This window comes from Sorex fumeus, unplaced genomic scaffold, assembly GCF_029834395.1.
Source record: "Sorex fumeus unplaced genomic scaffold, SorFum_2.1 ptg000007l, whole genome shotgun sequence".
NCBI classification, from domain to species: Eukaryota; Metazoa; Chordata; class Mammalia; order Eulipotyphla; family Soricidae; genus Sorex; species Sorex fumeus.
This window is the reverse complement of record NW_026606064.1, coordinates 18,774,752-18,789,542: the sequence shown is the minus strand read 5'-3', so window position 1 is coordinate 18,789,542 and position 14,791 is coordinate 18,774,752. Positions and strand designations below refer to the sequence as shown.

At 42.3% G+C, this 14,791-nt stretch overlaps 1 protein-coding gene across 1 annotated transcript in view; it reads left to right on the top strand.

Annotated features, from left to right (window-relative positions):
• Window positions 1-14,791, top strand: part of IFTAP (intraflagellar transport associated protein) — an 80,213-nt gene that overhangs the window by 48,738 nt on the left and 16,684 nt on the right. Inside the window, exons 4-5 of the mRNA XM_056135762.1 lie at window positions 1,320-1,391; window positions 3,436-3,502. Coding sequence (XP_055991737.1) covers window positions 1,320-1,391; window positions 3,436-3,502 — 139 coding nt within the window. The remainder of the gene's footprint in view (window positions 1-1,319; window positions 1,392-3,435; window positions 3,503-14,791) is intronic.

Genomic DNA, 14,791 nt, shown 5'->3' with positions numbered 1-14,791 from the left:
TGTGTTTTCAGCAGTGTATCCTCTGTTTGAAACAGAGTTTGTTATTATTATTATTATGTTTTTAAAGAATTTCCTTTTCAAAATTTACCTTTAACCTGTCCAGTGGGTTAATCTCTTTCAGATTTAAAGTGGAATTTGTTATCATGGTTTTCTATGTTTTAACCAATAAATGTTGGATGTTATCTTTTCTAATTTTAATTCAAGATTTTATGTGTTTAGTGTTATTTATTTATTTATTTATTTATTGCTTTTTGGGTCACACCCAGCTATGCACAGGGATTACTCCTGGCTCTGCACTCAGGAATTACTCCTGGTGGTGCTCAGGGGACCATATGGGATGCTGGGAATCGAACCCGGGTCGGCCGTGTGCAAGGCAAATGCCCTGTCCGCTGTGCTATCGCTCCAACCCCCATGTTTAGTGTTTTTAACAGAATGTTTTAAAGATGTTTTAAATACTTTTAGTGTTTTTTCACAGAATGCTTACTTTACTTTTTTTTTTTTTGTCATTTGAGATTCTACCTTCTACTCCATCATTCTTTCAAAAAGAAAGATGAACTCTTTTTGACAGTGTTATTCAACTGGGGGCCGTATACACACTCCCCTCCCCCCCCCCAGGATATTTTAGGTGTCCACAAGTTTTAGAATCTCATAAATGGGAGATTGAGACTAGAGTTCGAACTGATAGGACAGAGAGATACAAGCTCGGAAAGGAGCCACAGTTGGAAAAAAATTGAGAAACATTGGTTTATGAGACTGTCATTTTAGGAAAGGAACAAAACAATCTGTGTTAGATATATGAGTCTCATCTCTAGCAGAGACCTAAATTTCTATAATTCTAGAACTTACTTCCAGTGAGATGAATAGATTCACTCTCTACTGGCAACCTTTGGCAAATTGGAAGTACATTATTTGTGAAATTTATAACCATCATGTGAGAAGCAAAGAAATGTTTGATGGCATTATTTTATCATTAACTTGAAAACATGTTAGTATTCTTTTATTTGACCTTCAGGGGTTCCCAGAGAAAGAATGAAAGGGTATTGTGGTGGGAAGCGTTTTCATTTGTAAATATAAAGGTTAGCAATCTGGTATAGCATAGATGAGAACAGAAGTAAAAATCCCGAAAACTTCCTGACCATTCCTGCTGAATCTGGCCCATTATGCACAGCTCATTTCCAGAAACCAGCAGGACAATTCTGTCATCCGAAGGGCTTATAAGATCAGCTCCTTTATTTATTTTTTATTTTATTGTTTCATTTTAGCTCAATAAGATTTCCTCACTGTTTGGGGTTTTTATTTTTTTTCCTCTATTTTTCCAGATAGTCCTGGATGAAGGTCAGAAAGTTGGTGGTTCCCTGCATGGTGATATGAGTCGGGCAGGAAAGATAATGGTAAGTCATGATTCAATTTTATTCTTTAGAAAACAAACAAACAAACAAAAAACAAACCTGTCAGGATTCAAGGAACTCAGCAGCTTCCCCTTTGGGTTCCTCATGAGCTGGGCCACACACTTCAGACAGATTGATAGGAGAAAAAAAATCCAAAGGCAGTTTAATATGGACTTCCTGTGAACATGTGTACCTCCTGTGTACCTGGGAGAGACAGCGACACTGAGTAACTCATCATGTTTGGTTACTTGACCATCTTTAAATGGCTCAGCTATCTCTGAAGCCACTGGGAAGGAGAAAGAGAAGGTCAGGGTTGTAAGTTTTCAGAGAAGGCACAGTGAACAAAGATAATCAGGTTCGAGTTCCACTCTTCCTCAGGAATAAAGGGCAGGCGAGGAGGCATTCCTGATGGTAAAGCACTGGCCTTGCACACACTGGCTCTCAATCCCCTGCACCACCTATGGTCCCGCAGACACCTCTGGGTGTGATCCCCGAGTACAGAGACAGAAATAAACCCTGTGCACTGCTGGGTGTGGTCCCCAAACAAAAAACAAAACAAAAGAGTCATTTTCAAAACCCCTCAAAGGAATTCAGTCTTTTGCCAAAAGAAAAAGATGTGTTTTGGGGTGGCAGAGTTTGGCTCCCCTGCAAAACCTTAAAGATAGAAAAACATGGAATGCATTAACTCATTCATGGTCTCTCATACAGTGATGGAGAATTTAGCAGCTTTTCAGAGAGAGAGAGAGAGAGAGAGAGAGAGAGAGAGAGAGAGAGAGTTCTTTTTTTAAATTAGTGTTTGAGAAATTTAACCTGACCTTGGTTAGATCTGGGTTCTGGAATATGTGGAATATGGTTTTCTTTCTCAAACCTTAACAAATTGAAGGGGGGATTTGATAGAGAATCAGGACTTTACCATTCAGAGAAAATACCATTCAGGGAAATTCCAGTCTTCACAGATTCTCTGATCTCAGATCTCTGAAACCAGTCATATGGAAGATAAATTTTTGCTGTCACTGGGTGTCAAGAAATAACTGCATTCCGTGCTCACGAGCAGGGAGAGCTACTTACCATGTTTAATTCTTATGTACTAGCCATGGTCTGCCAAGTAGAGCTGGAGGAAGACCCAGGCTGTCTTTTGAATTCCAATTATGAGATGTAAATTTGTAATTTTAAGGCATTTTGTTATGCACATGTTTTAGGTCATGGGCATAAAAGGCATCTTGCTATTATGCCGCTACGAGGCCTCCCTCCTACCAGTGGTGGAATCATTTTCTTATTTACCCTCTTTGATATTCACCCAGAGATGAATTAGTTCTTGTCTGAAATGTTACCATTTGGTTAATCTAAAATGTCTCATTGTCAGCTTGCTGTGGAAAGCAGTAATCCAGAAGGAATATTTTTCATTGAAATGCTGCTATTGTGTCTGGAAAGGTCATTTGCTCTGCTTTTTACCTTTGAAGTAATTTTCAGTTTTATTTGCTCGAAAGAGGGAACACTTGATTTTTTGCCCTGCTCACCTCTCTTGTGATTTACTTGGGGCAGGATGATTCTGTTTTGAAGGAACTTTTTCTCTCCTGCCTTTTTTTAGTCTCTTCTCTATGGCTCTTTTAAGAGCAAAACACGCTGTTATGATTATAGTTAGACCAGCGACTACCCTTTGCTTGAGACAAAAAGGCAGTCAGACAAAAACAAAAAAGCCCAGGCCCTGTTTTGGTTGTCTTGGTGGCCACAGTTTATATTCTGGGAGAGAATTTGGAATGAAGTCCCTTTTCAAAAGCTCCGCAGGCTTGTTTTCCCCTTTCAGGATAGAGACCTTGTTTGTGTGCCGACAAAGTCCAGGCCAACTTCCAGTTTTGCTGTTTCTTTCCAATGTTTCTGGGAAAACAACATCATGAGCACAAAGGCTTTAAGCTGAGACCCAAAAGTTAATAAGAAAAGTGTGTGCCGTCGCTCCTTTGCATGTTGTGGGAGTGGGTTCATGCATTCTTAATTGCACTTTTTTTCTTCAGGTCCAATATGCATAAAAATGCTGTGAATCTTATTCTAGGTTGACAATTTCCTAGCTTTAGAAGACTTGGATGTGGATGAAGAGATTAAGCCGCAGATGAGCCAGGGTATGAATGTTTTCTGCTTCCTCTCTCTACTGTTTTTCTTTATTCTATAGTCACTGTCACTGTCCTCCCATTGTTCATCGATTTGCTCGAGTGGGCCCAGTAACGTCTCCATTGGAGACTTTGTTGTTACTGTGTTTGGCATATCGAATACATCATGGGTAGCTTGCCAGGCTTTGCTGTGTGGGCAAGTTACTCTTGGTAGCTTGCCAGACTCTCCGAGAGGGGTGGAGGAATCGAACTCGCGTCGGCCATGTTGGCTGCATGCAAGGCAAATGCCCTACCACTGTGCTATCGCTCCATCCCTTATTCTACAGTTTGTCTACAAAAAAGATGTTAGGCAGTTCTCCTTCCTCTCCTCCCTCCTTCCGTCCCTTCTTTCTTTTCTTCCTTCCTCCACCTGCCCCCCCCTCCCCCAACAAACATGAAGTTCTGACTTCCCAGAGGTTGAAAAAACTAGACTCATAGTTTTTCAGTAACAAAAATTCCATTTGAAATGTGAAAGCTTGTAATGTCTTTGATTTTAAATGAAATAAAGGTGCTCCTCTTCCCCAAGGTTTACCAGAAGATTGAAATTTTTTTTTATAATTCTCTCAAGTATTATCATTTAAATGAAACTAATTCCTAGACAAGATACTCCATGTTGTAAATTGAGATTATTTTTGAGTGATAGAATGTTAATCATAAATCATAGAATATCAGAGTTGATTATAAAATAGACAAAAAATAAAGGATTAAAAATAAGACTCAAATGTTTATTTTTATAGATATTTACCAAATATGTAGACCAAATATGCAGAGTCTCCTACCCTGTGCCTGACTGTCTCCACCAGGGCCCAACAGCTGAAGACCTCTGGGGCCCAGCCAAGGCCATGCTGGGACCACTCTCCACACACTTGGATGAGCCTCACGCATAAAAGAACTGGCAGAGGAGCCCAGGTGTGTGGGACCCGGGGCTGAGATCTCCAAGCCTGCACGGTTTGGGACTGGACCTGTCAGTAGCTAGACAGTTACACCCACCAACTGCCGTGTAACCCCAACAACGGCCAGGATCCAGAGATTATCACACTCAGCTCCTGGGAGAGAACAAGGCAGAGTCTCCTACCCTGTGCCTGACTGTCTCCACCAGGGCCCAACAGCTGAAGACCTCTGGGGCCCAGCCAAGGCCATGCTGGGACCACTCTCCACACACTTGGATGAGCCTCACGCATAAAAGAACTGGCAGAGGAACCCAGGTGTGTGGGACCCGGGGCTGAGATCTCCAAGCCTGCACGGTTTGGGACTGGACCTGCCAGTAGCTAGACAGTTACATCCACCAACTGCCGTATAACTCCAACAACGGCCAGGATCCAGAGATTATCACACTCAGCTCCCAGAAACTTATCATCTTACCATCTTATCATCTCATTTCTACTTTGGACAAACTGGCAGGCTACCAAATGTAACCTGCCCACACGGCAGAGTCTGGCAAACTCCCCGTGGTATACCCAATACGCCAAATACCAGTAACAATGATGGGTCTCATTCTCCTAACCCTGAAAAAGCCTTGAATATGGCACTTTAAAAAAAAAAATCTCAGGGCTAGGACGAAGAAGACGTTACTGGCACCTGCTCGAGGCAATCGACGAACAACAGGGTGGTCGTGATTGTGATGTAGACCAAACACTTAGTACTAAAGACATTCCATAAACATTTCTTCTGGGGCATTCTCCGCCCCCTGGGCTGGGCTAAGACAGACAGACTTCGTACTAGTTACTGATGCTTAATTATAGAGATGAGGGCTTTTTCCTTTCTGGGTTAACATTTGTGTGGGAGTATAAGTATCCTTTGTTGTTGAAAGATCTTTAAAATATGTTCAAAATTATGGTTTCAAAATATTTTCTTTGAAAACGCTCTCTTCTGATTGTATATGCAGGAATATCTCAGTCGAGTTGAATGGTAGGGAAGAGGCAGCTTCATTGAATTGGTGCCTATGTGTTGATTGCAGCCTAAAAGTACAATAAACACGAATCGTGGCCATTACTTGGGGAATACTGGCTTATGATAAACAGATTGGTATTAAAGTGACTGGTTAGGGATGGCAAGCTCCGTAAATTGGTTCTGTATCCCCTGGTTGTGGGTCTTGGAGAGGCTTTGCTAATTGATAGCACTTAGTATTTTTATTCTGTCTCTAATCAGTACACAGCACTATTGAAAGGATTGTTTCTCAAGCATTCTCCTTACCAGTAGACTTTGCAGGATTTTTTTTTCTTTACTTACTTGGTTCAAGTGAGATCAGAGATCTAAAGAAATCACTTGCTCCAGGGAGAGTTTCTCGTAACTGTAATAGCTTAGGCAGCTCTGAATTTCTGTATGAGCAATTTAGGGGCTCCAATTGAATTAGAAGGGATAGGAAGGATTTACCAGGAAGCTGAGTTTGAAAGCTCTTTTTGAATTTGAGGGAAGGGTTTGGGTTTTTTAATTTGTGAGGATGTGTGTGTGTGTGTGTGTGTGTGTGTGTGTATGTGTGTGTGTGTGTGTGTGTGTGTGTTATTTTAAACATGCAGATTCCTGGATTCTGTACCTAAGAAAAAGTCTAATTCAGGTCTTTGGTAGAATCTAGTAACATGAATTTTAAACCTGTTGCTCTAGGGGATTAGGTGACAAGGTTTGTGGAAACACTTTTGAGACAAATGCTTCTGGTGTGCAGGTAGAGCATATGCAGTATAAAATTAGATTCCTAAGAGGGTGTAAAAGCGCATGTTGTGCATTTTTTGTACTGTTTCGCATTTCTTTCCTCCTTCCAGTAAGATTGAAGGTCTGATTACTGACATAAAATGACCTTGCCAATGAAGCTGATTTTGGTGATATCTGTCTCTTAAACTAGCCTTTTTAAGCCCTTCCATTCTTTTCACATTGTTTGCTTTAAGTAGTCTTTCAAGTTTTTTTTTTAAATTACCTTCTCTAATTTTATAGTTTAAAACATGGCACAAGAATGATGATGATGAGTGTCCCTCCCCCCCCCCCCCCACACACACACCGGAAATCAGGTAATAGGTAGTCTTGCATTCGTGTATGGAAGGTTCCTGAGGCTGAGCCATGTCTCAGTAGATTTGAATGAACTAGTTAAGACCTTCCCTCGTGTAAAGTAATGTAGAAAGTCTGGGCTGAAAAGCAGACCCAGCGCCCAGGATCCATTCCAATTACCAGAAAGACCACCAGGGCTTCACGATATTCATAATGCACAATCTGGGTCATTTGAAAGGACAGAAAATTAAATAGCCTGTGCCAAGGTGAATTTTAGTTTGAATCTAATTTGTATTAAACTTCAGGAATGTGAGCAGAAGGCAAATATTTATATCAGATGGGAAATGTGACATTTTAAATAGGCAAGATGCTTGTATAATTTTGGCAGCTGGGAGGTTTACTGATTAGATTCTGTTGTTATTGTTTAAGCAGCAGCTTTGCCTGGGGCAACAAGGAAGGGCCTGTCGTATTGTTTTTCTACCACTGACTTTATTTCTTCACCACACTTGGCTTTCAAAAATATTTTCTAGGGTTCAGGTATGTCATTCCTTTCCTTCCCGATATTGGATCTGTTGTTTGGAGATCCCAGGTGGAGACACTTTGGGTGCTTTCTGTTAAGGGTGCAGATCGAAATCTCCCTTTAATGACAAAGAGACTCCAGAGACTGCAAACAGCAAGCAGGGTTTATTCTAAGACTGGCTAGCCAGGGTCCAACCGCCTACACGGACACGCAGGTCCAGCAGGTTGGGTAAAGACCCCGAGCTTCTTCAAAGGAGATCTTATATAGGCCTTCCTCGGCCGTTACAGCAGAGCCCGTGCATTTCATAGCCAATAGATTTGTAATAACCCTTACTTTCCTGACCAATCCATTTTAAAGTACATCACTCTTAGCCTATAGTTTAAAGATCAGCATTTGCGTCAGTTCTTAGGAATGTCCTTTTTTTTACAGCAGTCCTGGGTCTTGTGACATGGGTCTTGTGAGAGACATCTGGTTATCTGGTCTGACCGCCCCCTCTTCTCCCCCCCCCCCCCCCCCAACACACACACCTTCTCATGACTTGCAACTCGGGGCACCTGTATCTGAATTCCTTGCTCAGGGTCAGAAAAACCAGTTATTTTGCAATGTGGGTTCCTGTTAAGCTAAGCTAAATTAATTCTGGTGGTCCATTTTGAGCCTGTCTCTCACACTTTCTCAGAAGAAGACAGCTCCATGCCCTGATATTGAGTAGTATCTGAGGGAACCTTTGTCTCCACAGTTTCAGGGCCTGTATTTTGTTTGTTTGCTTTGGGTCACTCCTATTTCTGTGCACAGAGGTCACTCCTGATGGGGTTTTGGGTCCATATGGGATGGCAGATTAAACTTGAGCAGCTACTCGTAAGGGAAGTGCCTTACCTGCTGTACTGTCCTCTGGCCCGTGGACCCCTCTTTTTTTATTTTTTTAAAGTTTTATTTTTAAAAAAAATTTTTTTTACTCGATAATTTATTTTATTTTTTTTTTTTATCATTTTTTAGTGAAACACCATGAGGTACAGTTATAGACTTACAAATTTTTGTGCTTGGGTTTCAGTTATACAATGATCAAGTACCCATCCCTCCACCAGTGCCCATCCTCCCCCACCACAGGTCCTAGCATCCCCCCTCCCCCCCCCCCCCCCCCCGTCCCACCCTGCCTCTGTGGCCAGGGCACTCCCCCTGGTTCTCTCTCTCTTCTTTTGAGTACTGTGTTTTGCAAGAGAGGCATTGAGTGGCAATCATGTTTGGTCTATAGACTACTTTTAGCATGTCTCTCCCACCCTGTGGACTCCTCTTTTTGTCAGGCAAAGGATTCTGGTCTCCCGCACACCCTTCATATGTAATAGATGTTATTCTATTCTGGTGTTAATTATTGAAAGCTGTTGAAACACCAGATGTCAATCAGATTGCTGTTGCTTAGAAACAGTATTTTCCCTCTTATTTGAACACATTTGTGTTTTTCTTTTTGTTGACAGTAATTTCATTACTCTTCGGTATTGTCTTATTTGTATTTCTTTTATTTGGAGTTTTGTAAAGAGTGTTGTCAATATTGGGAAATTCTCAATGGTACCACTTATCACTTAACTTATCACTTAACTTCCCGTTAGTCGTCGATTTGCTCGAGCGGGCGCCAGTAACGTCTCCATTTGTCCCTGTTGCGTGCTAGTGTAGCCCAATGGCATCTGTTCGCTCTGGGAACATGAAGGGCCTCAAACCGATCGTTCATGATCTTGACGAAGAAGTCTGACCATCTGGTAGGTGGGCAGCCACGCGGTCTTTTGACATCCCGTGGAATCCAATCAGTAACAGCTCTAGTCCAACGGTCGTCTTTAAATCTCATTACGTGACCAGCCCATCTGATTTTCGACACCTTGGCAAATGAGACAGCGTCCCTGATCCTTGATCGTCGATGGATGTCAGAACTCTGGATTCGTTCTCTCATTTGAGTGAAACGTGATATTCCAAGCATAGATCTTTCTATTCTTCTTTGGGAGACCTGAATAGCGTCCTCATCTTGTTTGCATAGGGCCCAGGTCTCTGAGGCATATGTTAATGCAGGAAGAACAGTGGAATCAAAGAGATGTGCCCGGACCCGGAGGTTCTTCGTCCTCTTAGCTATTTCTTCGACGTTCTATCTACCCTACCCTGCCCTGTCTGCTTCCATCAACCACCCAGGGATCGAATTGTACACAGGAGACCCACCCTACCCAGATAAATACCCCACTGGCAGACTTCCACTCTCGACACTACTTCCACTACCCAGCCGTCGCCACACTCCAGGACGCTTTCCGGACACATCATAAAACACTAAATACCCATCTTCTGGAATTGTCGTACCATATTTGATAGGGTTCAAATATGGTAACACCTACAAGGGTGATTAGAGGTCACCCCAAAAGCCTCTATCCCTCTCGGAAAGACTGGCAAGCTACCGAGAGTATTCTGCCCGCACGGAAGAGCCTGTCAAGCTATCTGCTGTGTATTCGATATGCCAAAACCAGTAACTACAACTGGTCTCATTCACCTGACCCTGAAGGCTTCACGGACATGGCAGCACTGAGAAGGATGAGAAAGGAGAGGCCGACAAAATCTCAAGGCCGACCTAGGCTGCCACTACGAAGGAAGACAAAAATGATCGTCTGTACTTTCAATGCACGTACTCTAGCATCAGATGCATCCATCGAGGACCTGATGGTACAAGCGCGAATGATCAAGTACGACATCACTGGTCTGACCAAGACAAGAAGGCACGAATCTCACCATGCTGTTTTCGACACTGGAGAAGAATTGTTCCTCGGAACATGCGATAAAAGAGGTGTTGGAGGCGTCGGTGTCCTTGTCAACACAAACTTGGCCAAGAGCATTGATTCATTCGAATGCCTAACAACCCGAATCAGACGTTTACATTTGAATAGATGTGGCTCACTGCCTGCAGTTTCTATCTTCGTTGTCTACGCACCAACATCTCATTATGATGAAAGAGAAATCGTGAAGTTCTATATGGAGCTAGAGAAGTTCTATAAAGAAGACCACACCTTCTACAAGATCATTGTGGGTGATTTTAATGCCAAGATAGGACCGAGAAGATCAGCTGAAGAACTTCACATTGGGACCCATGGCCTAGAATGGAACGAATAGGGTGAGAGACTGTCTGAGTTCATCATGTCGACCAAGACCATTCATGGTAACTCACAGTTCCAGAAGGCAGAATCTAAACGATGGACATGGGAGTCTCCCGGTGGACGATTCCACAACGAAATAGACCACATCATATTCAATCGACGGTTTTGCCTGACCAATGTCGCTGTTGTCCCAAAATTTCGAATGGGATCGGACCACCATCTCCTTCGTGCAAAATTCTACTTCACAGAGCGGGGAGAAAGGGCTGCAAAGTTCAAAAAGAGAACTCCCAGAATGACCACCAACTGGGAACTCTTTGGTACTATTGCGGCAACATGGGAAGATGCCATTGTTGACAACATTGACGAGGAATACGATCGACTGGTTCACCACCTCCATGAATGTGCGAGGAACGCCAAGAGAGAGATAGCCACAAAAAATCGCCTATCTTCGAAAACTCTTGAGCTAATTCACCAGCGTGGTTTGGCGCATGCCTCAGGCAACTGCAAGCTAACGTCCGAGCTCGCAAAGCAGTGCAGAGATGTGATCAAGGAAGACCTTAAAGAGAGAAGAGCAGAAGTACTGGTAGATGCGGCAGAAGCCGGGAAAAGTATTCGTAAGGCCCGCCTGTCCTTCGCCAACTATAAGACGAAGATGACTGCCCTCCGACGTCCTGATGGATCCATCACATCCTCCAGAACAGCAATGGAGAAGATTATCCATGACTTCTACTCAAATCTCTTCGATAGCCATGTCCACTTGCCGACATAACAAATTCCACAGGATGGATATGTCGTTCCCAACGTTCTCCCTTCCAAAATCCGACACGCCATTTCGTCGGTAAAAAAACAAACAGCACCCGGCCCAGACAAGGTCAGACCTGAACACCTGAAGAACCTGCCGTCAGTACTCATCAATACACTGGCTTGGCTCATCACTCGCTACCTGTCTGAATGCAAGGTTCCGTCCCAATGGAAAACCAGCAGGACCATACTAATGTTCAAGAAGGGAGACATCCATGACATTGGTAACTATCGCCCGATCTGCCTATTGTCTGTCATCTACAAGTTGTTCACTCGAGTCATCCTAAATAGGATTGGCAGAACACTAGATTAAGGACAACCATGCGAGCAAGCAGGTCCGCAAAGGATTCAGCACCATCGACCATATCCACACAATAACCAAGCTCATTGAGGTTTCTCGGGAGTTCAAGATGCCGCTCTGTTTAACGTTCATTGATTTAAAGAAGGCCTTTGATTCTGTTGAGACGGAAGCGGTCATTGAAGCCCTAGCCAATCAGGGCATTCAAGCCCAATACATCAGGATCCTCCGTGAGCTGTATTGCGGATTCACTACCAGGATCTCACCATTCTACAAAGAAGTGATCGTTGATGTCAAGAGAGGGATGCGGCAGGGTGATACCATTTCACTGAAACTCTTCAGTGCCACCCTCGAGAACATCATGCGACGACTGGAATGGGAAGGAATGGGAGTGAAGATAGATGGTCGGCAACTACACCACCTCCGCTTTGCTGATGACATTGTTTTAATAACACCAAACATCAGCCAAGCGGCACAAATGCTGGCTGACTTTGACCGTGAGTGTGGAAAGGTAGGACTACATCTGAATCTTACGAAGACAATGTTTATGAGAAACAGCCTTGTTCCTGACGCCCCATTCGCTCTCAATGGAACGACCATCTCCGAATGCAATAGCTATGTGTACCTAGGTCGAGAGGTCAACATGACAAATGACCTGGCACCCGAGCTGCGCAGGAGGAAGAGAGCGGCTTGGAACGCCTTCAATGGTACCACTTTGAATATTATCAGTGCCTGGATTTTTTTTTTACCATATCTCATATATCTCTTATGGTCTTTATAGCATCTTCTGGCTTTTTTTGTTTTGTTTTGGTTTGGTTTTGGTTTTTTGGGCCAGACCTGGTGGTGCGCAGGCTACATTACTGGCTCATGGCTTAGGGATCACTCCTGGCAGGGCTTAAGGAACCAGGTTGGGTGCTAAGGCTTGAGCTTAGGTCAGAGAGATACAAGACAAGTGCCCTACTTACAGTGCAATCACTCTTGCCCCAGCATCATGTTTATTATTATTTTTTCTTTTTTTAATTTAAATTTTGTTTTTATAAAGTTGTTCACAATAACTCATTATTTTTAATATTTGAACACCAATCACACCACCATACACCTTCCCACTACCATAAGAGGAAAGTGTATGAAGATTGTTGTATTTCATCATGGAGCCATTTAAGTCCTTATATACGAGATTACAAGCATGTATGTTTAACCCAAACAAATGTATACCGCTTTTGGTACATACATCAGTAGACTAGAGTGTAAGAGATCGTAGCCGTGCGCTCTAGAACATTTTGTGGCACTCTCTTCTGGGAGCTTTATTTCAGGGTCTCTGGATCTTGGCTATTGATGAGATTATATGGTGCCGGGGACAGTTTGTGGGTGTGACTGCCAAGCTACTGGAAAATTAGGGACCTGGAGGGAGGAGGCACAGTCCTGTTCTGAGTGAGCTTGGAGATCTCAGTCATGGGTCCTGCGTACTTGGGTTTTTCTGCAGTTTCCCTCATAGGTGAGGCTTGTCTGAACCTGTGGAGAGCTATTTTATTTCTTTAAAAACAATATTTTAAACTTTAACACCATGGTTTACAGAGTTATTCATAATACAGTTGTTTTGGGCATTCAATGTTTCTACACAAATCCTACCACCAGGGTGACCTTCCCTTCACCATTGTCCACAATTTCCCACCCCCTCAAGTCTTCACCCTTAGCAGGTCCAAAATAATTTATTATATTGCTTGTTACATCAAAATGGTTATTGAGATTATCAAAACATACTTCAGTAAAAGAAAATTTGTGAAAATTGCTCTGTCTCACAATGGGGTCAGTGGAGTCATTGTCTGAGGGTTTACTGAACTGCTTGTTGCTAGTTAAGTCTTCTGTGTTATTATTTATTGAGCAGTAATGCTACTTTCCCATCTAATTTGGGTGTGCGCCTACCGGGCTGTCAGTAGTGTGGATTTTGGAGGTGTGGTACTCCAGGAAATCCAGGATCTGTAGAGTTGGGACAATCCTCAGACTTCTCTACTCCAGAGACATCCTAGAATTTTCATTTGTTGGATCACTATACCATGAGTTTCAGCAGCTTGGGTTGTATCTCTTTCAAGATCTTCTCTTCCAATGAAGCTGTGGAGCTGTTGTTTACATGGTGGTGGCTGTGTGATGTGATATATTTCATTTTATTTACTTAGTTGGAATATTTTCTGCTATCTATATTCTGGTTTACTAGTCTTTTCTTGTGTTGTATCTAAAGCTATTAATATTTTATTTATTGAAGTTCTTGAAAGAGATCTAGAATAGTTTTAGATCTCTGTTCAAATTATCAATTTTTTGTGATATAATTTTGGAGCATATTAAGTAGTTATTTATGTCTCATTTATGTGTTTTATTTGTATTTGTTTTCATGTTTCATAATTCAAATAAGTGAGAAGTCCTATGAGTATCTTTATATAATTAAATCACCCCTCTTTGGAAGGGATGTTTGGATCATACACCCCACTGTACTGAGGACTTACTCCTGACTCTGTACTCATGGATCATTTCTGGTGACGCTCTGGGATCATATATGGTGCTGGGCATTGAACTGGAGTTGCCTCATGCAAGGCAAGAGCTTTAACCCCATACAATGTCTCTGTCCCCTTAATATCTTCTTCTTGATACATTTTGTTTACCTGATCATTTTTATTTGAGTGTTAGTCATTATAAATAAAATATGTAGACTCTGGATGATGGTTATCTATTCTAGCAAAAAAGATTGCTTGAGTGGTTTGCTTGACATTAGAGTAGGAATAGATCATCTTAAACTAATTTGTGGTTGAATCGATATGGGACTAAATTTCAGGCTTTGTAAGGAATGCTCTTCTTCTGTTCCTTGCTTATTATCAGTGGATAGACCTTCAAGTCCCCTCTTTTTTTGGATCACCTGTAAACTCTTAAATTTTACTCTTTCAGCCCTGTAAACCTGTTGGTTGTTCTGGATTTCCTGCCTCTTACCATGTTTCTTCTTGTCTCCTCAATCTCTAATTACAAAGCAATAAATACCACAACCTGGAAAGCAGCTTAGACTCTTAGACTCCCCTTTTAGAAGTTTCTTGCTGTATGGGACCTTGATTACTTAAGTCCTGCACTGCCCAGGTAGTTCTCTAATTCCTCTGAAGAGTTGATTTTTTGTAATTTATCCTGCTTTTCTAATGCACGCAGTGGAAAGATTAGACTAACCACACTCCTGAGAATGATTTGGTAACCCACAGGAAAGTCTGCTATCTGAGGGTCAGATGTATTCAAGTTTGTAGTGATATTGCAAAAACAGTGTGGGATCTAGTGCTTATAACTTAACTGTGATCATGGCAGTGGCACCAATTAACTACTCATCATTCATTTTCATGAATTTGTACTGAAGGGGAATAGGATGGGGTGAGGTGGGGGTAGGGATACAGTGGAACGATGGTGGAGGGAAGCAGACCCTGTAGCAGAGGGCATGGGGCTGGAATTATTATACACAGAATCTTACCATTGACATAATAATAATTTTTTAAAAGAATTTGTAATTAAAAACAAATGCCACTTTC